General features: G+C 46.9%; 1 protein-coding gene and 2 long non-coding RNA genes across 3 annotated transcripts in view; 2 read left to right on the top strand and 1 right to left on the bottom strand.

Moving 5' to 3' along the window:
• The window catches only part of LOC310770353, a 571,729-nt gene that overhangs the window by 445,910 nt on the left and 98,719 nt on the right, over nt 1-27,100 (bottom strand). The gene's annotated exons all lie outside the window — the stretch shown is intronic.
• Nucleotides 1,515-6,881, top strand: MSX1 (msh homeobox 1). Its single transcript, XM_083572139.1, has 2 exons — nt 1,515-2,095; nt 6,051-6,881. Exons 1-2 carry the CDS (start codon nt 1,639-1,641, stop codon nt 6,479-6,481), a joined length of 888 nt encoding a protein of 295 aa, XP_083428265.1. The 5' UTR covers nt 1,515-1,638; the 3' UTR covers nt 6,482-6,881.
• Nucleotides 7,103-12,010, top strand: LOC310742705. The gene is made up of 3 exons (XR_014538658.1): nt 7,103-8,193; nt 9,801-10,014; nt 10,972-12,010. It is a non-coding gene; the product is annotated as an uncharacterized lncRNA (long non-coding RNA).

Below are 27,100 nucleotides of genomic sequence, written 5' to 3'. Positions count from 1 at the left end.
GATTAGACCCCGCAGCTATCAATAAACTTTTCCCAGCAAGCGGCCAATCCCATTATGAGAGAGAGCAGCGCCTTTTACTGCACATCCGTCCTGGCCGCGAGGATAAGGGATCGTAAAAGGCATTCACGAAACAAAATCTCCTTTTTAAGACCTTAATTGGTCGGGACTAGAGGTTAGACTTCCTTTAGGGTATTAACGCTCCAATCTCTAGGCACCTTTACAATGATTCTTTACCAAAGAATGATCCCGTCGCCACACTGTATGCCTTATCCATGCAAACAGAGCTCTACGAGAGATACACCAGATACAAATGATGGGCAGGGTTTGCCCCTCTTTTTGCCTCCTGCTTGTTTGCTTGTTTGTTAAATTGCTTTTTTGCAAGCCGATGGGGAAGACTAGCTATACTGTATCTGCACTGAGACTGGGTCATACCGAGGGCAGATCGCAAACTCATCCAAAGCCCTGCAAAATCAAGTATAGCCCATCTAATGCGAATATGATTATAAATAAGCTTAAACCCTATACATACATACATACATCGTATTTAATTCATTGGCTTATATATTGGACTCTCTGTGGTTTTTTGTTTGTTTGTTTTTGTTAGTTTGGGGGTTTAAGAAGAACTATTATTTCACAACCAGAGAGGTTGCCATCCCATCCACACTTGTTTGGAATGAGTCTCATTGCACTTACTTCCGAGTAAGCTACACGACGATGCAGCCAAATTTAATAGCTTTTTCCACGTTGATTTCCCCTCCAAACGCGAAAGGCATGTGTAAACGTATCCCTTTGAAATCAGTGAGCATCAAAATGATTTTGGGCGGCGGGGGTGGGCAAATATTACATATTATTACAGCATTCTCTCTATCTCTCTCTTACACACACACGACTGCAGCCCATATTCAAAGAAGACTTATTTATTTTATTTCATATTTATTTCACAAACTCTCTATACCGCTTGATTGTCGGAGGCACTTCAAAGAGAAGAAAAACTCTAAATGGTTATCGTAGAACTAGATTGCACGCCGCTGATTGCGAGAGAAGGGGTAAAATGATTATTCTACGATAATCTCAAAATGAGCATCGTCGTCCCAAGCAAAGCTGCCGCCTGCAGCTCAGGCTCTCGGAATTTCCATTGCAGAGACGGAGCGAGCGGGACGGAAGGGAATCCAAGCAAAACAAACAACCCCTCGAGGTGAATCGACGGCGACGCGAGGTGAATGGGAGCTGCCCAGAGGCGGAGAACGAAAGTCCGGCGCGCAATCGATCCCGGCTAGTGCCAAGCAAAGTTTCTTCCCGGCTTGGCGGGCGCGCCGGGCAGAGTCGAGCGGAGGCGCGCCGGGCGATCCCGCCTCCTCTTCCTCCGCCTCCTGGTCCTCCTCGCGCGCTCTCTTGCGCGCCGCACCCAATGGGAAGGCAGCGGGACCCCCCTTCGGAGCGCGGATTGGCCGCCGTCGGGGGCGGCCTGGCTTTATTAGCCCGCCGGGCTGGGTCCCGGGCCTCGCCAAGCGGAGCCCTGACGAGCGAAGGCGCCGCGCAGCCGGGAGCGCGGGCCGGGCCTGCCTCACACTCCGCGCCCACCTCCATGAGCGACGGCTGCGAGAGCTGGGGCGCCGGCGGGGGGACGGGGGGAGCTGCATGGCCCCGGCGCTGGAAATGACTTCTGCTCAGAGCGCGGCCGGGAGCGAGGAGCCACCCGCGCCGCCTTTCGGCAAGCCCGGCCCGACGGGGCCCCCGGGGGCCACCAGGGGCCGGGAGGAGGGCGGCGGCGGCGGCGACAAGCCTAAGGCGGCTCCGGCTCTGCTACCCTTCAGCGTCGAGGCGCTCATGGCCGACCGCAGAAAGCCCGGCAGCCTGCCCGGCGGGCCCGAGCGGGGGGAGCCGTCGGCGCACCCGAGGCCCCTCAGTCCCAGGAGGGGGGCGCCCTCTGCCGCGGCGCCGGAGAGACCGGCCTCGGCCCTCGCCATCGCCACCCATTTTGCTGTCGGGGGATTAGTCCAGGTGCCCGAAGAGGCGCTCGCCAAAGCCGAAAGCCCCGAGAAGCCGGAGCGGACGCCCTGGATGCAAAGCCCCCGCTTCTCTCCGCCGCCGCCAAGTAAGTGAGCAGCCGGGGAAGCGCACGTGGACTTGGCCGGGAAGCGAGTAGCCCAAACGCTGCGGCTGAGGATGGGGAAGCCGGTCTCGGCTGTCACTTAAGACAAGGGGACTTTTTACTTTCAAGTAAATGCATGTGTTGAGCGCCGGAGAGATGTTCCAGGTTGCTGCTTCCGCTCGTGGAACTTGAGTTGCTAGTTAAACAAGATACAAAAACAAACAAACCAGCCGGCCACCAACTCAAAGCGCGTAGGTGCCCGGCCGTGATTCCTAGCGCGAAGGGGCAGGCACGCTCAAAAGGTGTTTACTTGGAAGTAAGGAGCACCGGTTTCTAACAGGATGGGCTTCCCCTTGCTCAAACCAATCCTTGGTCTCAAGAGGCCTTGCTTCCGAGTCAGGGATTAGTCGGATAGCGGCGTTTTAGCCAAATTAGAGCCGAGAGCGCCGAGCAGCCCGGAAGCTGAGATCGAGGCGACCTTTTTAGAATATGCTTAGAACCAGAGCAGCTTCCATGCAGCTCCTGCCTGCCTCCCGCTGCTGCTAGACTTGGCCGTGAAGCAGCGGCCAGCTGCCTCCAGCCCCAGTGCGGCCAAAGGGGAGCTGGGGACTTGCCTTCATTGTAGATCGTGTCGCTCCTGTAGAGCCCATTTGGGGGACCGTCTCACTTTCCCCGCAATCTTAACTCCCCGCTGCCTTGAAGCTGGGACTCTCGGTGGAGAGGGGCCTCTTCAGACAGCTACAGCTGTTGGTAAACATTGCTGGCCGGATCCTGCCAACTGACAATTGCCCAGAGAGCCCAGGGTCCCAGGGCAGGTCTCCTTCAGTGAGTTGGGAATGAAAGGTCACTGGTTCCTTGGACCTGGTTTCTGAACCAGTCCCCGCTTTCCAGGGGGAGGGGGAGGGATGCCTGGGACTTCCGGGTTTCAGGGCCTTTTCCGCCACCAAGGAGCCCGTTTCTGGGCTGAGAGAGACAGACAGACAACCTGGGTAAGGACATTTTAAACCATTGCGGTTTGCACACCATCTGGAGAACCAGAAAATCGCTACGAGCACATTCGTGCTTTTTAAATAAAAAAAATGCTAAACAAATAGGAAAACGTAATAAGGAAATCCGATGAGTTTCGGCTGCTTATTTCTACTGCGCTTCTCGTTAATGGTCCTTAAATTGCGCTGTTGGGAAACAGAATCAATTACAGCGGAATCCTTTCCATCACCACTGAGAAGTCCCACCGAGTTCATTTGGGAAGACTCCCACGTATTTCAGCCTTATTTTCCCTGTGAGACCTTCCACAACATCCTGTGGTCCAGGAAACTTAGCTTCCAACTCAAAGTAGTTTACTTTTCTCAGCAAACTTTTTAGGATCGAAGGTGGCGGAGTCCATGTAGACCCAGCCCTGCCGCATAAGCCGCCTAAGCCTCAGTGTTTCGTTTTAAAGAAAGTTGATTTGTTTCCGGATCGGCCTGAGCAGGAGAGGAATTAGCGGGGACTTTTCTGCCTCCTTTTCTCTCCCGCGGATTAAAACAAGAGTATTTTAGCAGTTTAAAATAGTTTAAGGGCGCTATTTTAATGTGCTCTAACTCCTACTTGTGTCCGTGGAAATTCCTCTCGGTCAGTGAGTAGGAGAATCCGGGCAGAGGTGGCTTTGGAGAAAATGCCCATAAAATTTCTAGCGATGCTAAATTCCACTACAATAGATCGCTCTGATTTGAACCGTTTCTAAAATGTCCAGCAGCCTCACTTTTGAAGTTAGGTGTTTGTTCCTTGAAAAGTCATCTCTTGGACTTCCTACCGATATGTAAAAAGTGAAAAGCAACTGAAAGTAACAAAACAGGCTTCTCTGGTATTTTTTGTTCAGGGCTCATGTCGTTTTGGATTAATTAGGAGTCTCTTTCCAGCTGGATTCCCAACCCCTGTAATTGCAATTTATTTTAAAAATGTTGCCCAGATACCAGGAAGTAATAAGGTTTTGTTTTTTGTTTTTAAAAAAACAATCTTCCAAATAATTGCAAAATTGTGAAAAGAGAATCTATCCCATATTGTAATTGTCGTCCTGCTATGGCTTCCCGTGTGCAATGCACGGAATCTAGAAGGGACGGGGTTGGGGAAGAGTTATGTGAGTATATCTTCAAAGACTATCGAAATTAAACATATTAGGAAGAATATACTCTCCAGGTCAGCTTAGCGTCCTACCCTGGGTAGCCTTAACTTAAAATGAGCCAAATCTACCGGGAAAATCTTGCAACAAAGATACTCAGGCACTCCCGAGGCCTGCGCTGGTGAACTGTGGCTCTTTCCCTTCAAGGGGGGTTTGCTGGGAGGGCTTCCCGTCGGAATGTCTCCAAAGGATTTCATCACAGCTGGCAGCCCCGGCCTGTAGTGATGAGTCGCAGTGGGAATTACTCCCAAGTAAAGGTACCTACGACTACAGTAGCTCCAGTGTCTTCTCTGCTAATGGAAACACTGAAAGCGATCTACAACTTTTGTGAGTGTTAGCTTCACGATGGAAATGCTACACTTGGATTCAACTTGACTTGAGGCTATGATTTAAAACAATTAACTTGAATCCATTAAACCTGCCAGGCTTTATTTTCAAGTAAATGTGTTTAGCAGTCTAAATTCTTCCGCTCCAAAGGGTGTGGGTCGGAATGCCCAGAGTCGTTCTTAAAACAGGCCATAAAAGGAGCAAGCGGCGTCCTCACGGACTCCCTAATTAATGACATGCGCACTCTGTTTCCCAAGAGGGCCATAAACGGGATGTGAGTGACAGGACCTGCCCTTTTCATTTTTTAATTTTTTCCCCTTTAGTTCAATAATTTATGGTTTCCTTCCTCCCCCAACCCCGCTTTCCCCTTCTTATGAACTGCCCCAATACTTTATTTTTCTATCTGGAGCACTAATAAATGCACCCAACCTCTTAAAGAAAACGCAACATTTTGGGAGCCACGCGCGTCTTCCCCCACGGATAAGCCTTTTGGGAGGGGTTGGCTGTGGTGGCGGCGTGGCTTCGCGTGACACCCAGGCGCCTCTTGGAAGGCTGCAATCCTATTCGCTTACGTGGGAACAAGGCCTTTTAAAGCGAGTGGGTGGGATCAGGCTGATTTGGGCTGTCAGAACGACCTCTCTCTCTCTCTCTCTCTCTCTCTCTCTCTCTCTCTCTCTCTCTCTCTCTCTCTCTCATCCAGCTAAAAGTCGCCTCCTTATTTAAATCTGTACAATTCGGGGGGTTTCCAGCATCCCATTTGTTCAGTTGCAAAATGTCCCCCTGGCTGTAAGTCGACTTGGCTTTCCTATCCGGGAACAGCTCCGCTTCAGTAAAATGCAAGGTCCAGTCCGTTTGAAAGTCCTTCTGCATTTTAACGCGGCTCGCTCTTAAGTGCGTTTAGGATTGCGCCACCATACATCCTCCAGGTTCAGACTCCAGTTACTCTGAATCATTGTTACTCCGCTCAGCTGAATTTAGAACCCAGCACTTGAAATATTCTAATCTGGAAAATCCCGAAGAAATTGCCCTTGCGGCTTAAATAACCAGAAGCACTGTATTTAATACCAATTTGGCCCATTAATTTCAATAGAGGTAAATTGCCTTACTGTGGTTTAACTAGATGACGGTTTAACCAGAGCAAGCTGTCAAACGAGATCCGCCTTACAGCCGGTTTCTAAAATATGTTTACTCTGAATTAAATCCTACTGAGTTCAGCCAGCGATGCATATTTCCTGATAAATTTGCCCAGGTTGCGGGTCCTCCTGCACTTTAAGATTGCTCTTCCGCTGAGGCGACCCTGCAAACGGCTTTTGGGCTTGCGGGGTGAGCAGGTGGTCTGATCCTGCGCGCCAGCCGGGCTCCTTCGCCTTCCCGGGATTGTTGCGCCTTTTGCCCGGGGGGGGGGGGAGCGGCTCGGCGCGCCGGGGTGTCTTTGGGAAGGGCCTTACCGTGTGTCGCTCGCTGTCTCCGCAGGGCGCGCCAGCCCGCCGGCCTGCACCCTGCGCAAGCACAAGACCAACCGCAAGCCGCGGACGCCCTTCACGACGGCGCAGCTGCTGGCGCTGGAGAGGAAGTTCCGCCAGAAGCAGTACTTGTCCATCGCGGAGCGCGCCGAGTTCTCCAGCTCGCTGAGCCTCACCGAGACGCAGGTCAAGATCTGGTTCCAGAACCGGCGCGCCAAGGCCAAGCGGCTGCAGGAGGCCGAGCTGGAGAAGCTGAAGATGGCAGCCAAGCCCATGCTGCCGCCCGCCGCCTTTGGCATCTCCTTCCCCTTGGGCGGCCCGGCGGTGGCCGGCGCCTCTCTGTACGCCTCCTCGGGGCCCTTCCCGCGAGCCGGCCTGCCCGTCACCCCCGTGGGACTCTACGCGGCGCACGTGGGCTACAGCATGTACCATCTCACCTAGAACCCCCGTGGGCGAGCCCGGGGGCTCCTCCACCGCAGAGGATCGGGTCTTAGCGAGAAGGCCTGTCAGATGCCCTTGGTCCCTCGAAGGACAGGCACCGGCCAGCAGGGAAGGAAGGAGAGCTGGTCCGCTGGACTCGCCCAGGTAACGCCTCTCTGGAAGGACCGGAATACTCCGCAGGCTTGGGCTGCCCCTTTGGACGCAGGAGTCAGACTGTGGACACCCCGCCCCCCCCAAATCCCCCCAGGCCCCAGGACTGCACTTGCTGCTCTTTGCCGCTTGTTCTTCCACCAAGCCCCTTGGAAGGGCTCTGCGTACTGTGTAATATACTGTACAGTTGAAAATTTATTATCGTTTATATTAATAGCTATATTTGATAAATAAATTAATTTTAAATGACCTTGGGGTGAATAGTTGGACGTTGCCTTCTGTCCTGGAAGGTCTGCAAGGTTTCATTCCATCCAAGCCCTCTGAATCTGGGGCCGCTGCTGATTATTTTTATCATTACTTCTCAAATCTGGCTCTTAGGCCCCCACTCCCCATTTCAATGCAGCTTGTGCAGAACTTCGTGTGGATTGTCCTCACTTATTTTGGTTCCAGATCAGTTGATTGTCCTCAACTGATTTTAAAGAACTTACTTGGAGGTAAAGTGCCTAGGTTTGCAGTGCAAAGACCTAGATTTCTCTGGTCTGAAGAAGACCAAAGGTGGTGTATTTTCATAGGTCCCCAAATCTACTGCTTAATGGGAAAGTAAGCCTTGCTGCCAGCAGTGGGAAGCGACTTCCCTTTCTGTCCTTCCAAGAATATATATCTACCATTGGGTTCCTCCTTTTCAGAACAAAACAAATTTCACAAAGGCCTCCCCAGGCACCCAAGCATTCCTGTTTCAGAGCACAGTCTTGGATCTGAGTAAGTAATGTGGATGAAAAAGCTGTGCAAATCTGATCTCATCAGAAAAGCTTCTCATCTAGCGATATAAACCGAGCTGAGCTGAGCAAACTTCAGTGATCATTATTGTGACACCTACTGCGTTGGAAAAGCATCAGCACTGCAATCCTGTGCCTAATGACTTGAAAGTTACTTACTCTGAAGTAACTATACTTAACATTGCATCCTTGCATTCGAATCCTTGCCACAATAACTTGAGTAAATCCATTTATTTCAATTGGAAATGTTTGAGAATTAGCCTCACTTTTTAGATTTTTTTTCTATTCAGGCGTTAGGGGAATCGTGGTGGTGTTGTGGCAGGGCGTAAGCAGTACATAAATGCAAGTAAGTTCAAACTGGAATTCATGCACTGTAAACTTGTTCAGGACCCAGAGTTCCATACAAATATTAAAACTCCTGGAGTGCTGAAGGGGGTGTCGCCATAGCGGGAGTTGCAACCTGGAGTTGCAGCCTATCCGCAACGTAGGCTGCTATGCTGTGGACATTTACAGGGGAGCAATGGTTCAATCGGTTGGGGTTTGTGTGTGTGTGTGTGTGTGTGTGTTAGGTCATTCGGAGTAAACACGCATCCACTAACCTCTCCGTACTTAACTCCCTTCCCACCCACCCACTTTGCAGCCAGGCTCTTATCTATGCATGCTTGCTCAGAAACAAGGTCCAGTTGCGCTTCTGGGCCCCCGCCAACCCAAATTCGCGGGCAGACGGCTGCAGTTGCAGCAGCTTCCCTGGAAATCCGTTCACCGCACTTTCTGCTCGCGCCGCAGGTGAGTAGCTTGTTTCGCTTTCAGGTGACTGCCGACGGGGCTGCTGGCCGGCAAGCGGGTGGGCGAGAGACTAGGCACCGGCCACGGACTGGGCTCGGGGGCAGAAGGCGCCCTGGATTTCGGCAGGCGGGAAAGGGGGCTCCGGCCCCGGGATCGGCTTTCTCCTGCGCCCCGGCGCCGGCAGGGCTCGCGGCCTCCTGCTTTCCGGGCTCGGCGCGGCTGCCACCGTGGGGAAAAGAAAGCCCCCCCTTCGCAAAACGCTGCGGGAGATCTGAAAGAGATTCGGTTCCAAGCAGCAGGGAGCGCGGAGGGGGGGGACTCCGGGGCGGATCCTCCTCCTCCTGAAACGTCGGCTGGGGGTTTCGTGGGCGCGGCTCGCGGGCCGCTTCTCCCCTCGGCGATCCTGCGACGACGGTGGCGGAGCGCGAGGTTTTGCGCGCGCCCTGGGTGCTGCCTCCGCCCGGCCTCGTGAAGCCCAGGTTTTGGGCAGCGCGAAGCGGGCTTCCGGGGCCCCCCCTCGCCCCTCCAAGCAGCGCGCGAAGGCCACCGGCTCCCCAACGCGCCAGCCTCGCCTTCCCCGCCGGCTGCCCCGGGAGCCGCCGCTGCTCGCTCTCGTCTCCTCCCGGCTCACGCGGGCAGGAAAAGCTCCGGGCGGCGCTCCCTCCTCCGGCCTCCTGCCCCGTCCGCTTCTGGCCGGGACTCGCCGGCTGGGTCGCCTCAGGCTAGGGCGGCTCCGGGAGAGGAGAGGCCGGCGGGCGGACGAAGAGCAGCCGCCCTGCTCAGTCCGGAGCCCCCTCGGCCCGCCCGAGGGCGATTAATAACGGGGCCGTCACACGCCCCAGCGCCCCGGCTGAATGGCCCGGCCGGCACAAAAGGCGGCGCCGCTTCTCGAGGGCCCCGCCGGCGAAGCGAGCTGCGCTTTGGTGTCTTTGTGGCCTGGGGAGCGGCGCGGCGGGGCGGCCGAGCAGGGCCGCGTCCCTTTTCACCGGGCGGCGCCGGCGCCACGCAGCCCAGGCCAGGTTGGCCTCCTTTCCGGGGCCCCGCCGGCTGCCTGTTCAGGGGCGCGAGGACAAAGTGGGGCGCGAGTCCTGTCTTTGAGCAGGTCTCCCTAGAAACAGCGTGGTTATTAAAGGTGGGGCGGGCAAGCGAGGCCTGCATTCCCACGTAGTGTTCCCGTGCCCCTGGGGTGGGTTATTTTAGCAATTACTTAATAAATAATAATGATAGTACTAGATGGGTGGCAGGCTGACGGTTGCCTCCAGCTTGCAGGCCCCGGCCAGGGCAACGGGATGGTCCAGCCCAGCTCAGGAAGCAGTTTTCCTCCCGGGATGGCGAGAAGGGTGATCTGCAGTGGATCGGGAAGGATTTCTGGCCCTCATTGTTTTAAGCAGCAGAGATAATAAAGCAACCAACCCCCGACTTCCCTAAACTAGCTGCTTAAAATGATGCAAACTTGGGGTGACTGAGAATAGGTTTTGGGGGTGAAGCACTGCAGGTTCCCTTGAGTCTGATACTGAAAACAAACCTCTTTGCTTAGTAACTGCTCAGAGGCACCTTGTTCTTTCATGCTAACCCTGTTCTTTCATTCTAACTGTTTGCCTTCTAAGGACCTTCTAAGGAGCCTCCTGGACCAGGCCAGGGGCCCGTCTAGTCCAGCACCCGGTTCTCAAAGCAGCCCACCTACCCGATGACACTTAGGGGAAATGCGCAAGCAGGACCGCAGCACAAAAGCACCCTCCCCTTGTGCAGCTGGTGTTCAGAAGCATTGCTGCTTCCATCCCTGAAGCAGAGCAGAGCCATCATGGCAAGTAGAAGTAGATGGCAAGTTCCATAGTTTAACTATGTCCTGTGTTCTTTCTTCCAACATTCACCTTCACTGGGTGCCCAGGAGTTCTTAGTGTTATAGGAGGGGGGGGGGACTTTTCTCTATCCACTTTCCCCATGCCTTGCATTATTTTATAAACTATTATCACCCCGCCTTTTCTCTAAACTAGAAAGTCTCAAACGCTGCAAGCTTCCTTGATGGCCGCAGGGAGCAGGGGGGGTGCTCCACACCCTTTATCATTTTCATTGTCCCTTTCATAACTTTTGCTTACTCTACAGTATCATTTTTGAGACGAGGGAACCAGAACAGTTTCTAAATGGTATTGCACCAAAGATTTGTATAATGACATTAGGCTATTGGCAGCTTTATTTTCAATTCCTTTCCTAACGAGTCCTTGCATGTAATTTGCCTTTTGATGAGCTATCTTTTATGACTCCCAAGGTCTCATTTCTGGTCTATCAGTCTACCAGTTCAGGACCCCATGAATGATGTGCAGTTAATACTTTTTTTGCCTGGATATGCGTCTGGTAGATCTTGGAGTTGTAGTAAAACACAGAACCCCTTAAAGCTTGAAGCCGGACCTCCTCTGCTGAAACTGTGATTGGCAGTAGAGTTGAGACAGTGGAGGAGACAAAGGGGAGCATTTATTTGCCCAATATGTGCTGGATGGTGGAATTCACTGCCACAAGATGTGGTGAAGGCTGCTAAAATTGGCAGTGGTTAGGGAGGAGGGGAGGGGGCTCTCCACATGTTCTAAACAGAACAATCAGCTGGATGCATAGAGGCAGTAAAGGAGGGTAGGAGAGCAATGCCTTTATACCCCTGCTTGCGTCTGCATTTTTCAAAAGCGTATGACCGGCTGCCGCTGGAAGCAGGATATTGGACTAATCGTACGCTGGACCAAGGCTTTTTTATTATGTTCATATATGGACTTCCTTCCCTCCCCTCCATAGCACCCCACTTCCAAGTGCTAGCAACTTTAAGGGAGCCGGTGAAGCAGCAGCCAATCAGAGATGTTTGTGTTGCAAGTGGCGGGTGCGTTTGAAACGCTTGGATCACTTGCAGCTGCACCCAGAGCTGGAAGTCACGCTGCAGACGGCAGACTCCGTTTTGCACAAAAAAAGAGGAGCATGTGTGGAGAGATCTGAAGATGAAGGCCACCCAGCTTTGCATTTTAAAATAAAATATCTGAACTCCTGGCTTTTGATCAGCTGTGCTCCTTTTCAGGGAAACTATTCTTTGGAAAATGATTTTTGAAATCCATCTTTCAGTGTGACATTTCCTTCTTTCAGAAAGGCAAGAATTTCTCCCCTCCCTGGAAGCACTCTGGAAGTGCTGTGTTGCTACATAGCCGATTGAAAGCAAGCTGTAATAATGTCTTTTTAGCAGCTGACTCTGACCTGGAGTTAGGGCTGTACCACTTCAGACTGAATGTGGCAGTTCATATTATGGATTGCTCCACACACAAAACTTACCCTGCGTACAGAAAACTTAGTGCCGGGAGCTCAGCAGAATTCTAGTCTGTGCTTCCTCTTGATATCCTAGCTTTCTATGTGCAACAAGTTATTGTAGTAGTAAAAATTATTATTACCAATAATAAAAGTAATGGCATTATTGTTATTAGGAGCAATGGATCACATAAGCCCCTACCTTCGGTCTGAGCATCAGCATCAGCCTGGGTCTACAACGGACTTGAGTGGGGCTCAAACTGCACTTTCCATTTAGTCTGTTAAGTCTATCCCTGGCTTAAAAAAACAGAACAAACCCCACACACTCCTGAAAAAGAAGCTTCTGGTGCTGCAGGGCAGGGGCTGTTCCTGCCATTGGTTCCTCTAAAACTCACCTTCCCCAAGAGGTGTTTCTCCTTCCAGTGAACACCATATGAAGGCTTTGCATCTTTTCTCCCACAGGTAGGGGAACAGCTTGGGGAAAACCATTACAGGGAAATTCACTAGTAGGGAGAAGTCTTAAAGGACCTAGAGGCTCGTCTTCTGCAGCTAACCACAGCCTCTGAAGCTGCTTTTCAATTTTTATTTATTTATTTTTAAAGTCTGAGAAAGGAGACAGAGATCAGTGTCATTCAAGGGTGCTTCCTACTTCCAGGTAGGAGTTTATTGTGGAAATGGTGCTGCTTATGTATGTATGTAAGATTCTTTTGCAGAGTCTGCATATGCTGTCACCATCAAAATGACAGCCCCTGCTTTTTGCAAGTTAATCTGTATTTCCCTGTACCATGTGAAATCTAAGGAATCTGTAGACACTGTTGGTATGGAAGCTCCAGCTCATTAACATTTTGGGGGGGGGGTGCGGTGATGTTGCAACAGGTCGTATGTCCATCTGCTCCTCATGCCAGCACAATCTAGTCACATAGTTCCCATTGACCCAGATTATTTCTGCTGAAGACCCATTCAAATTTCAAGAAGCTGGTTAGGAGCAGCGGCCATCTCAAAATCACCACCTTGGAGACTAATCACTAATTTTTTTGGGGGGGGGTTGGCCAGGTGTGTGTATGTTGATAAAGGTCAATCAATATTCTGTTATATGGTCACATACAGAGGTTTTGCACAAGACACCAGTATTAAAAAGAAATGGAAGTGCCTTCCCTCCACAAGAGCACAAACCTCTCTTTTGCCCATTGTGAAGCGTAAGAATAGTGTGAACATTCACTCTTTTGCACGTCTGCATTTTTTTTTAAAGTGTGCATACAGGTTGAGACATACCCAGAGCAGTAAACAGTGGGGGGGGGGGTTGAGGGGAGGTACAACCCCCCCCACCTCTGAATATATTTCCTGAAGCTCCACCCACCAATTTGATTGGCAAGCCATAGAATAGCAGTGAATGAATGAAAATATCCATGACCGGAAAATGGGAAGGTGTGGAAATGAGCTTGCCAAACGAAGATACAGTATGTAAACACTGGATGTGAAGGACCCATCTGCACTGGAACCACCCGGAATCTATGAAATGGGTTAAAGGCTTCTTGTTTTCATAGCTGAAGCTAGTCAAATTTTGATGTGCATGTTAGAGAGTCATACTTGATTATTATTATTTTTGCCTCATGCTTGTACCCCTTCCTGGGGTTCATCTCTACTGTTTCATTTTAAGTATCTCTTTTTGCACATTTCTCAGGCTCCCTATCTTTTATTTGCCCTTGGACGGCCATCTGCCCGACCCTTGAAACTTAGGCCAAGAGCTCATGGGAACAGCAAACTTTTTACAAAAGGCAAAGCCCCATAAACACTTAAGGTGCTATTTACTAATATTAATAAAAGGTAAAGGGACCCCTGACCATTAGGTCCAGTTGTGGCCGACTCTGGGGTTGTGGTGCTCATCTCGCTTTATTGGCCAAGGGAGCTGGCGTACAGCTTCTGGGTCATGTGGCCAGCATGACTAAGCCGCTTCTGGCGAACCAGAGCAGCGCATGGAAACGCTGTTTACCTTCCCGCCGGAACAGTACCTATTTATCTACTTGCACTTGACATGCTTTCGAACTGCTAGGTTGGCAGGAGCAGGGACCGAGCAACGAGAGCTCACCCCGTCGCGGGGATTTGAACCGCCGACCTTCTGATCGGCAAGTCCTAGGCTCTGTGGTTTAACCCACAGAGCCACCTGGTCCCTCACTAATATTAATACTAACAAAATAATTAATAAACAGAATAGAATCAGAATTGTGGAGTTGGGAGGGACCCTGAGGGCCATCTAGTCCAACCCCCTGCAGTGCAAGAATCTCAGATAAAGCATCCATGACAGATGGCCATCCAGCCTCTGCTTAAACTCTTCCAATGAAGGAGAATCCACAGCCTCCCAAGGAAGTCCATTCCACTGTGGAACAGCTCCTGCTGTCAGAAAGTTCTTTCTGATGTTTAATTGGAATCTCCTTTCTTGTAACTTGAATCCATTGGTTCAGATCTTCCCTTCTGGAGCAGGAGAAAAGAAGCTTGCTCCATCTTCCATGTGGCAGCCCTTTAGCTATTTGAAGATGGCTCCTCGTGTATCATTTGAAGATGGCTCCTCTTTTCCAGGCTAAACATCCCCAACTCCCTCAACCATTCCTCGTAAGGCTTGGTTTCCAGACCCTTGATCACCTTGGTTGCCCTCTTCTGCACATGTTCCAGCTTGTCAATATCCTTCTTAAATTGTGTCCAGAACTGGACACAGTACTCCAGGTGTGGTCTGACTAAAGCAGAAAAGGTTGGTACTATTGCTTCCCTTAATCTGGACATTATACTTGATGCAGCCTAGAAGAGTTTTGTTTTTTTGCTGCTGCATCACACTATATAACATAATGCAGAGCTTTGGGGGTCATTTTGGTGGGTATGAATTCAAATAGTAGCAAATGCAACCACAACACCCACAGGATGATGATAAACCTCCAGCTCACCGTTGTGCTGCTTGGTCTCTGCCTCTATTCTGGTGCCATTTCAGCTCCATCTGCTGTACAGCTTGAGTATATTACCTTTGTCTTAAACACTTTTCAAAGTAATGGAGAGAGAGAATAGCTTTCAGTGCCATTTCTGAACCTGGTTCAGAAGTCCTAAAGCAGAAGGGGTTTTTTTGGGGGGTGGGGGTGGGAAGCAGTGTTCACAGCTCTCTTGAAGTTAATGGCAGTTCCCTGATCCAGATTGTTTTACAGCTCTATAAATCAGGCTGAAAATGCAACCAGAAGCACCGCTGGCTTGTTGCTTCTTTTAGCACATCCGTTTCTTGTAAAATTCAGATTAGAGGAACCAGCCCTGGCAGAATTGCTTCCCTCTGAACCCAAGGGGGCCATAAATCAAAGAAAAGGAAGTCACCAGGCAACTGAGACCCCTGGCTTAATTTCTTTAATTATCTTTAATGAACTCAAGAAAATGTGTGATGCCTTTGGCCTTGGCCTGTCTCACCAACAACTTGTTAAAGGGTTCGAATGGAAGGGGATTTCTGGAGTATATCTTTATTAACTATATATAGGATCAGGATGATAGCCCTGTTCCAAGTCCAGCCCTTCTCCCTACTAATTAATGTAAGTCCCAATTGAATCCCAGCAGTTTAGTAGGTGGTGGCTCATAGGTGAGGTTGGTCTCTCTTCCCATCTGATGCCCTTAGAGTGCCACAAATCTGCTTCCTTCGCTGGCTCCCTCACATTGTATCTGTGATTAACTGCCTAATCTGGCCTGCCGGTTGGTAAAATCCGGCCTCTGTGGCACTTTATTTCCTGGGGTAAAATCCTAAAAAAAAAACTTAACAACATCAATCCTAAAAGAAGCTCAACAACTCTAACCCTAAAAAAACCCAACAACTTACAACTTTGGTTGGCCCCTACGGCCCTTCACTTCATCAAATCTGGCCCTCTTTGAAAAAAGTTTGGACACCACTGGTATGAGAATTGCTGTGACAAGGTGTGGTGATGGTGACCACTAGCTTTGATTGCTTTAAAAGGGGAATATTCATGGAATATCAATTGCTATTTAAGCCATGAGAGCTAAATGGAACCTCCATGTTCAGAGACAGTAGATCTCTAAATACCAGTTGCTTGTGCGCAAACAGTGGGGTGGGAAGGGAGTTTTTGTTTGCCAGGAGCACTTGATTGGCACTGCCAGAAACAGAATCCTATTTTAGATAGACCTTTAATCTAATCCACCAAGGTTCTTTATTCCTGGTGTTACTGCATGGAATGCATGTCTTCCCCATTAAGGTTCCCTCCTGCATTCTGTTTACAATCTTCAAGGGAGAAAGCAGATTCCGACTAAACATTAGGAAAAACTTTCTGACTGTAAAGCTGTCTGACAGTGGAATGGACTTCCTTGGAGGTTTTTAAGCAGAGGTTGGATGGTCACCTGTCAGGCATGCTTTAATTGTGATTCCTGCATCTCGGGGTTGGACTAGATGACCCTCAGGGTGCTTCCAACTCTACAATTCTAGGAGCCTATGCAGCCCAAAAGTGTTGATATTAATAGATGAGAGTTGTGGTAAGCACAAAGTCTGTTAAAGTACAAAAGCCTTTAGAAAATAAACTGAGGGGTAGAATCCTCTCCAAAAACAATTTCATTTCATTTCACTTTTAATTTCTATACACAAGGTCATTTACAAGCTGAACAAACAACAAAATAGACAGCAAAGATCACATACCTAATAACAAAAAACATTTGCTGGGAGTTAAGAGTCCATCAACACCTGGAGAGCCACACATGTTCCCCATCCCTGACTTATTAAAGGTAAAGGGACCCCTGACCATTAGGTCCAGTCGTGACCAACTCTTGGGTTGCAGCGCTCATCTCGCTTTACTGGCCAAGGGAGCTGGCGTACAGCTTCCGGGTCATGTGGCCAGCATGACTAAGCCGCTTCTGGAGAACCAGAGCAGCGCATGGAAATGCCGTTTACCTTCCCGCCGGAGTGGTACCTATTTATCTACTTGCACTTTTGATGTGCTTTCAAACTGCTAGATTGGCAGGAGCAGGGACCGAGCAACAGGAGGGGAGCTGTTGAAAATTTCAAATATCTGGACATTTTGTCCATTTTCTGAAATTCCCTCCAGATGCTAATTCCGTCATTGGAATCCCAGACCTGTCCAGGAAAATCCGGACGTATGGCAACCCTAGCATACCCCTTAGGCAGGGTGAAGCAGCTGCCTTGGGTGGCAGAGGTGCAAGAGGCAGTGACCCACCCACTGCTTCCACCACAGCCAGAAGGCCCCTGTCTCATTGAGTTCAATGAGAGAGAGGCAATCCTGTGTGCAGCATTGCTGTTTGTCTTCCCTGAAGGCAAGTGTGGCAAGGCCTTGCAGAGTGCCCTCTCTAAGCCTGCAGGATGCCCCCAGAACAGATGCCTTGCAGTGGGCTTTCCTACATGGCAAGGAGAGCTGCTGCATTGTTCATGAGACCCAGATTCGACTGTCCATTGGGCACAAGAAATTAGCCCTGTGGCTTTTTGAATCCAGGCCATCCTGCTTGTCTGCTCTTGAGTTTCATTCATGTCGGGAAGCCAGTGAAAAAAAGTGTGCTACCTTCCATAGTAGCTAGTCAGCACGTGTCAGGATTAGGCTTCAGATGTGTACAAAGGTGTAATATTTGTGCTCTTTGTCACCCTCAGGGCAATTTACAGTATGGTTATCCACTCCTTCCTAAGTGATTTTAAGAGAGAGTGAGAGAGAGAACACCATACTAACCCCAAACCAACAAGCTTCCTCCAAAAACAAAGGATGCCCTTTTACCTCCGCCTCCTGCCATCAACTACCCTCTGAACACATGACTTGAACAGGGAGTGCATAATTTATAGATGAAGCCTTCATTATGTAGCAATCTTTCCAACAAATGTAGCAGTATTACATATTTTCATACATTAATCCCAGACCCATCAACATAATCCATAAATAGCTTCCATATGTTTTTGAATAAATCTCCCCTGTTCTGTGTTTTATAAATCACACTCCCAGGAGGTGTAATTTGAGTAAAGCTAGTTATCCATTCTGCCTCTGCCGAGGGAGCCCAGTCTTTCCAGAGTCTAGGAATAATTCCCCTTTCCACCATTAATCTGATCCACATCTTGGTTGCCTTCCTTGAAGAGAAGGTTCTTCTTATCCGAAGGTGCTCCCAGTAACAGATGGGCTTGGATGGTCATGAAGACAGCATGTAGAGTGGTCATCTTTTTCTTGACACCTTCCCATGCTATGCACATTTGAGCACACACATCAGAATCATAAACATCACCACCCTGAGTAGTTGCAAATTAACCAGCACACACACACACACACACACACACACAGCCTTGCCTCCGCCAAGAAGAAAGGGCAGCTTCCAGGCTCCGTGCATTCATTCCCCATAGCATCCAATCTAGGCTGTGTAAAATATTAAAACATGCATTTTTCAATTCATGCCTTTCTTTACTGCATTATAAAGAGGAAACCAGATCTTTCTCACTGGCATTTCGTGCAATTTCCCCCAGTTCTCAATTCCCCTGTGGCTGTTAAGTGTACTAAGGCACCACTATTAACATTTATAAGAAATGTATTTAAGTCATGAGTGAAGGTTGAATTTGACCGCCCCCTCCCTCCGTAATATGAGGAGAAAACAGTAAAATCATAAAGCATATTGGAATATTGAAAACACAGGCACAAAATACATGCAATGCAAGAGATCCATGATTGAATTCCAATTTTTCTGTTTTCAGTTAATAATAGGATTCAGAAATGGAGCAGAGCAGCAGTGGTGGGAGGAGATGGGACTATTGCTTACCCGCATGCTGGTTACTTGCTGTAGCCCAGACTTCCTGAACCTCGGCCCTCCAGATGTTTTTGGCCTACAACTCTCATGATCCCTAGCTAGCAGGACCAGTGGTCAGGGATGATGGGAACTGTAGTCTCAAAACATCTGGAGGGCCAAGGTTGAGGAAGCCTGCTGTAGCCTCTAAAGCTGCTGTTTGACCCAGTAGGGGTCAACTGGAAATTAACAGCATTGGAGTAGGACAATTTAGATCAGGGAAATAGCATGAGAGAAAGGGTTACACTCATTCTCACCCAGGATCCCTAGCTTGACCTCATTTGGGGAGGGGTGAGGCTCAAGGCTCCTTTTCATTAAACTTGGAAACATTGGAAGATCCAGTCATGCACCTCCTTCATTTTGCACAGTTTGGCCCACTTGCCTGTTGCCTCCCCTTCCCAAAAAGAAAGAAAGATGCTTCTCATATGAGCTATCAGGATGAAAAGCAGCCCAGAGCTCAGGTTGCAACTGGGTGTGGCTTATCAGGCTCTCTTAAGCCTCTGCTTTCCCCCCGCCCCTCAGCCATGGTGCCCTGCAACTGAATAACTCCAAAAGGAGATTTTATAGCCTGTATCTTTGCTAACTCAAAGATTGCATTATCCTTTCATAAGGAAACATTGTACTTCACCTTTTAAGTTGTTTGGAACCTTTTTCATTTTTGTTTTACTGCCAACAGATGTAGACTTGTTTGCTCTAACTTATGGAGACTCTGTGAGTAAAACACTCACTTATTTGCAAAGCTAAGTGTCTGTGATTTATTCTAGCCTAAGCATGGGGAACATTTGTTTAGAGGTGGGTGAGGGCAGATGCATATCTAACTAGTTTTAATGTGATTGAAGCAATCACAATTGTGCTAACTCTGCTACTGGACAGTTGGAATCTTTCTCCCAACAGTAAGTTTCTTGCTGCTTGCACCAGTGAAAGACACTGCCAAATCACTGATTTCCCCTCCCTTCTATCTTGTAGCACATGCAGGGAATTCCCCATAGCAAGAGGTTTTGAGAACAAGTGACAATTCTGTTTGATATTGCAGATTGCACATGAAGTACTTTGTTAAATACACATTAAGATCTTGATCCTAGTCTACATCTGTATTAGAACAATTTTTAACCATATTTATATTTGGAAATATTTTTAAATGTGTATATATACAGAATGCTTTTTGATTGTCCTTACACTTTTCCTGTTTTATGGTAACTGTTCTGTTTGTTTTATACTTGTATATGTTATTGTTGTGACCTGTCCTGGAGCTTTATGGTAAATTTAATAAATACTACAGATGCATATTGCTGCTTCTTTTCCTGAAGTAACTTTGTTTTAATGGCTGTTCCATTTTTACCCATCTTTCTTTAGCTAACATAACAATATCATCTACCAATGCTGTTTTTGTTTGTTTGTTCTTGCTTCATACTCTGCAAATGCAATGGGAAGGTGTCAAAGAAGTAGATGAACACACGCCATATTGATATGTGCACAATCCATACATGGTGACCTCATGTTAATTTTATTGGATTAGGAGGCGTTTCAACTTAAGAAGTCTGTCTGACTAAAATAGCTTTCACCTATGCTAATTCCAGGGGCTTTGAAGTGGGTTCCACACATGACCTAATGCACACACGGATCTAACTTAAGACAGAAGGGTCTGACAACCTGTTTTAACATACCAGTTCCAATTAAAGTCTAACATGTATTAAACCCAGGCATTTAGCCTCTCCCCACAACAAAATGATAACAATATATACTGTACATCTGAAGCCACAGCTGCATTTTCTGGCTTATTAGATGCATATTGGAAATGCATGATTTCTTCTGATATGCCAAGTGCAGCAGTCACTGATGCACACGGAATGCTTTTCAGTGAATATTTGTGTTTCTGTATGTGTGTGCATTAAATGGAGTGGAATTGTGTCTCCCCATCTGCCTGCTGCTGATCACCAGATCATCCATCTGCAGAAGAAGTCTACCTTTTTGTAGGCTATTTATGTTGAGTGTCCTCGTCTCTTTTCAAGCCAAATACTTATATTACTGCACCACAAGCTCCAAAGATGTTCTAGCTTTACTTGGGACTGTTTTTACATTACTTCATCTAGTTCTGAATTAGTATAATCATCTACTTTGAGGGATGACAAACCAAAAACTGTTCACTCTCTCTTCCTCCTCCCCTTCCTGCTGTTCTCGCTTGTGTTGCCAGCAATAGACAACACCCTCCTTTCCCCTTTCAGTGAATTCACACTCGATTTTGCATTTGAAAAGCCACTTCACCAGAAGTTTTATCATTTATGTACAATACTCAGGAGTTGCTTTTGAGAGATATGCAGACATGTATACTCCGCACCCGCCACTCTGTCTGCCTTCAGTGTATTGACAGGAAAACCCCCCACTGATATGCATTCCAAGGAAAGATTATCTGTCCCTCCAGGCACATTTTGTACTTCATGAAATAATGGAGCTGGATGCGTACCACAATATGCATCTGAACAAAACTAGGAGGAGAAATTCACTAAGCACAGATGGAAGAGAGAGAAGCAGAATGCATGACACAGAATACATCTGAGGAGGAGGTGTGGGGAACTTCTCTGACCCTAATATTCCATTAAGATCATGATTGACAAGAAGGCAATTACATACGGTGCTGAATGTATTAAAGGAGTCTTGGCTGTGTTGGAGAAACTGTCTCCTCTCCTGGTATCTCCTATTACAAACTGGTCGTCGCTCTCTAAGATCTTTTCCTAGTTCTGCAGCCTGAGCGCCTTTAACCGCCAATGTCAAGGGAATAAACCTAGGGCCTTTCGCGTGGAAAGTATGTGCTTAGCCACTGGTCTTCTCTGGAAGAAATTTGCCAACAAAGCTTTGAATGAAGTTTTCAGCCACGCTGAAAAGGTGGGCCAGCCTCAAAAGTGCTTATTAGTTGACAATGTTGCATGCAAAGAAAACAAAAGTTTCAAGATTCACGTTCATTGCCAATAAGCGAGGCGGATTGCACTGAGCTTCGATGAAATCACTGAAAGAAGATTGCAGACTGAGCTTTTGTAAACGGAAATAATTTGCAGATTTGTACAACCTATGTGTTGGCTTGCCATATCCCAGTTTCTCAAATCTGGGTGACATAATTTGCATAGCCCTGCAAATTGTTTCCTAATTATGCTAAAAGGCACGCTCATTCTTAAACTGTCTTTGGCTTGATTTGCGTCTGGTCCTGGCTCAAAAAGTTGCAGGTAGAAGGACTGGGGGAACATTTCCCCTGACCATTCATTCAAGTCAGAAGTTGCGCATGTTTTCAAACAACAGCAAAGTTTGCCAGTGAGTGATCTTATGGGCTGCTGCCTCTTATTCTGTTGCAGCAATGGCTTTGCACCTGCTCGATTCATGTAGAAGGAGAAGTTCCAGGTGTGGGGAGGGTCCTTATTCACCAGAAATAAAAAGAAGAGCCCTCAGTAACAAATGATACATGTGAAATGCTGCTAAACCAGAGGGTCCTCACTCAAGAGAATGTACATCAAACAGTGAGATTTAGCAAAACTGAATCAAATCATATGCTTTATTAATTTGAGAAAGGCAAAGCAAGCATAATGGGGTTTGAGGAAGAAAAGGTCAAAACAGAACTTAAACTTAGTTGAATAACACTCTAGATCTAGTAAGCCTTTCCTCCTTTTATAATCAGCACTGGGTCTTTTAAATTTTATTTTAGGTGTGAGTGCCTGCCTGTCACTAATTACTAACGTCGTTAATATGAATGTAGGGAATGTAATTATGCAGATATTTATTGACATTAGTATTTGATGCAGGTCATAACAGTTTAAATACAATACACTTTTAAGGATGAATCTAAGTGGGAATATTGTAAACAGCTAAGAAGTGGGCTGCAGAAGTCTTTAACTTATGCCACTTTTCTACTTCAAGCAGCCCCCTCCCAGTATTGCAGCAAGGAAATAGGTCAGGGGGCTTTTCTTACAGTTTTTACATGCAAAGTGCAGTTGAACCTCCAAAGGTGAAAAAAAACAAAGCAAAACAAAGACAGCTACATGCTCTCTGGGTTAGAGAATCCTCAGCTGGCTTGCATAGGCCATAGAGTAACCTTCATTCTGCCCTTTGTTTTCCTAAGCATGGAAATTCAGTCGTATGTTCCTTACTGTATATACTACACACACACACACACACACACACACACACACACACACACACACAGTTTATAGTTTGGTGCCTTCTCTTTTTCTCACCCATAACACCTTTAGGTGGCATTTCAAAAACTCTCTCTGATACTACTGTTGAGCAACAACAAATTATATTAATTTTATGTAAACATTTCTGCAGCCAATTTTGAAACATAAAAGGTTTGTTGTGTCTGGTACACTGTACTTCAGGGTAAAATAAACTCAGAGTCTGTCCAGCTTCTGGGTTCACTCTTGTCGGCCCCCCACCAATCCCTGGGTGGAAATGACAGCTGGCCACCCAGGATTTCAGCAGTACCTGTGAATAGTCAGCAGTGTTACTTGCTCATCCCAAAGACAGTAAGTCCTGCTTTTTTAAACTGGGGTGTTATTTTTTGTGTAAGACATTATACTTTTGAGTTCTTAAATATTTTAAAAGCAGAACATGTCTGCATGCAAGTAATTAGAGCACATGGCTTCTGGATACAACTGAGTACTGGATCTGGGCTGGGAAGAGATTTGCAGGGGCAGTTTTGGTAGATGGGTTTTTGCTGCAGTCTTGTTTTATATGGAGGACATTTGGCTAGAATCCACCTCTCTAACCTGCAATGTGGCCCGGGGCAAGGCTGGATTAACCGTTAAGCAAAATAAGCATGTGCTTAGGGCATAAAGGGAAGCGGGGGCACCACAGAAATTTTCCATTGCTGGATTTTCAACATTAATGGTCACAAATTGCTCAGTGGTCATTTTCTCAGTTGAAGTATATTAAAAATCCCAACAGAACAAGTATGCAACAAGGCCGGCTGGATGCCTTATCTCTACTAAGTATGGAAGCAGATAAGATTAGTTTTGGGGATCTGATCAAAAACTTTGATTAGAAAAAGGAGGAAAAAAATTCAAATATAAAGTGGAAGTATGCAAAAATAAACATTACTTTCCATCTTTACGTAGGTTTTGCTTCAGTTTGAAAAATAAAATTTTATTTTACAGTTTATTATTGTTTATGTTTCAAATTAGATGTATGTGGGAGCACCAAAATCTTTTAAGTTCTTAGGGCCTCTAAAGGTATTAATCCAGCTCTGACTGTGGGGCTACTTTTCAGGTTTGTTATAACCACATTATTTCAGCCATAGCTGTGATTTCTCACTGGGGAGGTAAAAGCAAGCCTCATTCTCACCAACAGATAAGGCAGAATGCTGCATGTACATTTTGCTTCTTCATAGATACTGGTTTAAAAAAAGAAAAGCAAGAAAGATAGCAATCCAGGTCAGGGAATGGCCCAAATGTATGTCTGGTTGCATGTCTGGGAAAACCCAACTTACGATATGGCTACTCAACGGATACAAAACTATGCATTGAAATACTTCATATTCTTTATAATTCTCTACTGAGAGTGGCTGCAATCCCACCCACCCACCTGTGTGCTCTCTGTGTCAGGGGCACAGTGCAGTTCCTTGCCAAGGGTGCAAGGGAGCCTGAGAATGAAATGGCCCAGGTCCTTGCTTTCCTCCCTTCTTGCCCAGCAGTTGCCACCGTGTCTGTGCTCCATAAGTAGCAAACAGACTGTAAGCCTTAATACCAGGTGGCTTTCCTTTCCCTCTGTCAAATATCTTCAGAATGCACCGCTAATTTGATTTGGCTAAAATAAATCCATACACAATTAGTCACACAGAGAATCAAAAGTATTAAAAAGTTGTTTCATGTACTTCGGGGAAATGTTAGAGTGTGTGTGTGTGTTTTGGCAAGGGATAAAATTTAATATCAGATGCTGTTTGCCAGTTCAGAGTGTGGTTCAAGCAAAGATTATCCAAAAATGCATTGGCACTTAAAAGACTTTCCATTGGCGGTGAAAAATCCACCCATGCCAAAAGTAAATATTGAGTTGAAATGTCAAGATCTCCTGGCAGCCAGCCTTGCATTTTTAAAATGTATTTCTGTCTTTCATGTCATTCATTCCTTCTAAACTCCAAAAGGCTCCTAGGGAGTGTCTTGAATTGCATCCCGAGTTGCTGAAAAATCATTAAATTTCAGGGTAAAATGTTAACTAAGAACAAGGAGGAAAGCCCACAAATTCAGCAATAAAGACTTCTTGTAAGGACCTGGGAGGTTTGGGGATCACGTGTGAAATGAAGGACTGCCATAGTTGCCACAAGTTGCAATAATTGGTAGCACCTATCTTCCTTCGGTGCTGAGATTTCAAGCAAATTCCCCGGTGCCGTGTCCTTACTGCTCTTTTCTCTCTGTGCTGGGTTGGTTACCCCCACATTCCTACCCACCTCTGGAAATACTCCTCTGACCAACACATAGCTTAAGCACATTGCAAAAGAATAATTTAATACCTACTCTGATCTAAATTCTTGCTCTTTCAGCCATTTACTCCCTCATCACCAGCACATTGTCATAAACCCAAGGGCTCACTGCTGCTGCGGATATCTGGATGCAGATATTTAGGACTGGGGTATTAAGGAAGCCGATCATACGGCTGCTACTAGCCTACTGATCTGACCCAGCTCCCTGCTGGAATCCTAGAAGTTCAGGGCAGGTACCCCAGCAGAAATTTAGCATCACAAAACATGCAGCAAATAAAAGCTTGGAAATATAGATGGTAAAACCTTTAAAATGTGCCCTTCCAGTAAGTTCCTAAAGTCCCTTTTTAAAAGCTATTTCCAAGCTATCCCACTTCCCTAGCATAGAGACCACGCGTTTGGTAAGCCATAAAATGGTTTACTTACAAAACTCTTCAAAGTTCATGTGCTTTTCCATGCAGCAGTTAGAAAAGATGCACAGGCAAAATATTGCTTGGTTACTAAAGGTAAAAGTTTCTAAACTATTAGTGGAGGGGGGGAATGCTAGTTTCAGACTCTTCTGGTCTGAAAAATAAGAGGCTGGTTAAAGCCATCGGCTGGAGTGACCAGTTCAGAGATCTGACATACTGCAAATTTTAACAAAGTCTTAATGACCCATTTCCTCTCAAGGTGAGGAATGATGACATAGGCTAAGCCTGGCAGGACAGCTTACTCTATGGTTTAACCCATTTATGCACTAATTAGATTCAAACATGCTAAGGTTATATGAGGCTGGAATCCTACACTCCCAAAACAGTTTCACCACCCCTTCTAAGGCCTCAGCAACCAATAATAATAATAATAATAATAATAATAATAATAATAATATATTTATACCCCACCCATCTGGCTGGGTATAATCGAGGTGTGGTAAAATATTTGCTCACAGTTTCACTTGTAACAAAAGAAATCTATAGTGTTCCATATTCCCCACTACTGAGTTACATTTCCTTTGTTCTAAAGAGCTATGGGACTTGATGGTTGTACAGTTTGTTTTCTTTGCAAATATATAAGCAGGTCAAAGTAGAGGCAGCTGAACCCTGGCAGCCAGAGAGCACAGCCACTAATTCTGCATCAAATTTGCAGAGAACATTTGTTGTGATCAGATCCACAGTTGCATCTCACTTGCAGCTAACTTCAACTAAACCCTCTGCTCTCCCTTGTATAAACTCAAACTGCCAACTGTCCGTTGGCACCTTTGTCAAACTGCACCCCGAAAGGTGAATTCTCCATTAGAAAGACTCTCCCAAAACATTCTGGCCAAGCGCCTTTCCCTTAGAAAGCAACAGGGGTGCAATGAATGGCTTGCCAGCAGCAGTAATACCAGAGAAAAGTGGACAAAGCAATTTTAGACGTGAAGGTTATAGCTCTTATTTTGCGCAAGGGGTGGAGGAACTTGCAGGCCGTATCCTGGTCATGCCTGAACAAATGTGCCTTGACGACTATGAAAGCTCTCTTGCTGACTGGTGCCCAGCTGGCATCTGCTGTGTCATCCTTGTCACACAAAACCCCTCTTTGGCTTCGCAACATTACGATTTACTCCGGATCCACTGCGCTCCTGCAGCTGCTGAGTTCGAAGTTCAGTGCACATGGCAGTAGCCACAGCTAATTGAGAAACACACCTGTTTGATGCACTTTCCCTCAAACCAGCTGCCATCCAATTTGAAAACATCAGCTGCGGTTAAGCTGAGGGGTGTACAGTTCAGGGAGCCGCTACTCATGCACAGAGAAGAGCACATGTGCAGAGGATGGCTTCTGTGAGCTGGAGTTCAGCACAGGAAGCAAATCAGATAAAGTGCACCAGGTAAAGACATCCCTGTCCCCAATCTGGTGTCAGAAAGTGACTTGAAATGTGGTGGGGTGGGAGACTTCACTGTGTTTCAAGCCACCAAGGTGTTCATAGCCTTATTCTGCAAGGCCTTTTAGATCTCATCCTGCATTGTTTGCTTTTATGCTGTTTGCTTTTTATGTTTTATTGTATTTTATTTATTATGGAATTTTTTACTTTATTTTTTTGAAGGAGAATGGCATACAATTTCCCTCCTGAAATCTAGGTCATGTGTCAAAACAGCAACAAAACCCCATCATTCTGAAATTACAGAGGTCTGCCATGGCATGTCTAACATTTATCTACTAATTTAAATAATAGTAATAGTAATAATTTTATTTATTTATTTAATAATAATAATAATACCCCGCCCATCTGGCTGGGTTTCCCCAGCCACTCTGGGTGGCTTCCAACAGAATATTAAAATACAATAGTCAAATATTAAAATACAGTAGGGATGTCACATTCCATAATGATACTATTTATAGCCCACACATAAATAATAATAATTTATTATTTATATGCCG

This window comes from Podarcis filfolensis (assembly GCF_964270895.1).
Source record: "Podarcis filfolensis genome assembly, chromosome: 9".
Classification (NCBI taxonomy): domain Eukaryota; kingdom Metazoa; phylum Chordata; class Lepidosauria; order Squamata; family Lacertidae; genus Podarcis; species Podarcis filfolensis.
The sequence above is the reverse complement of the archived record's forward strand: the minus strand, read 5'-3'. Positions and strand labels throughout refer to the sequence as shown.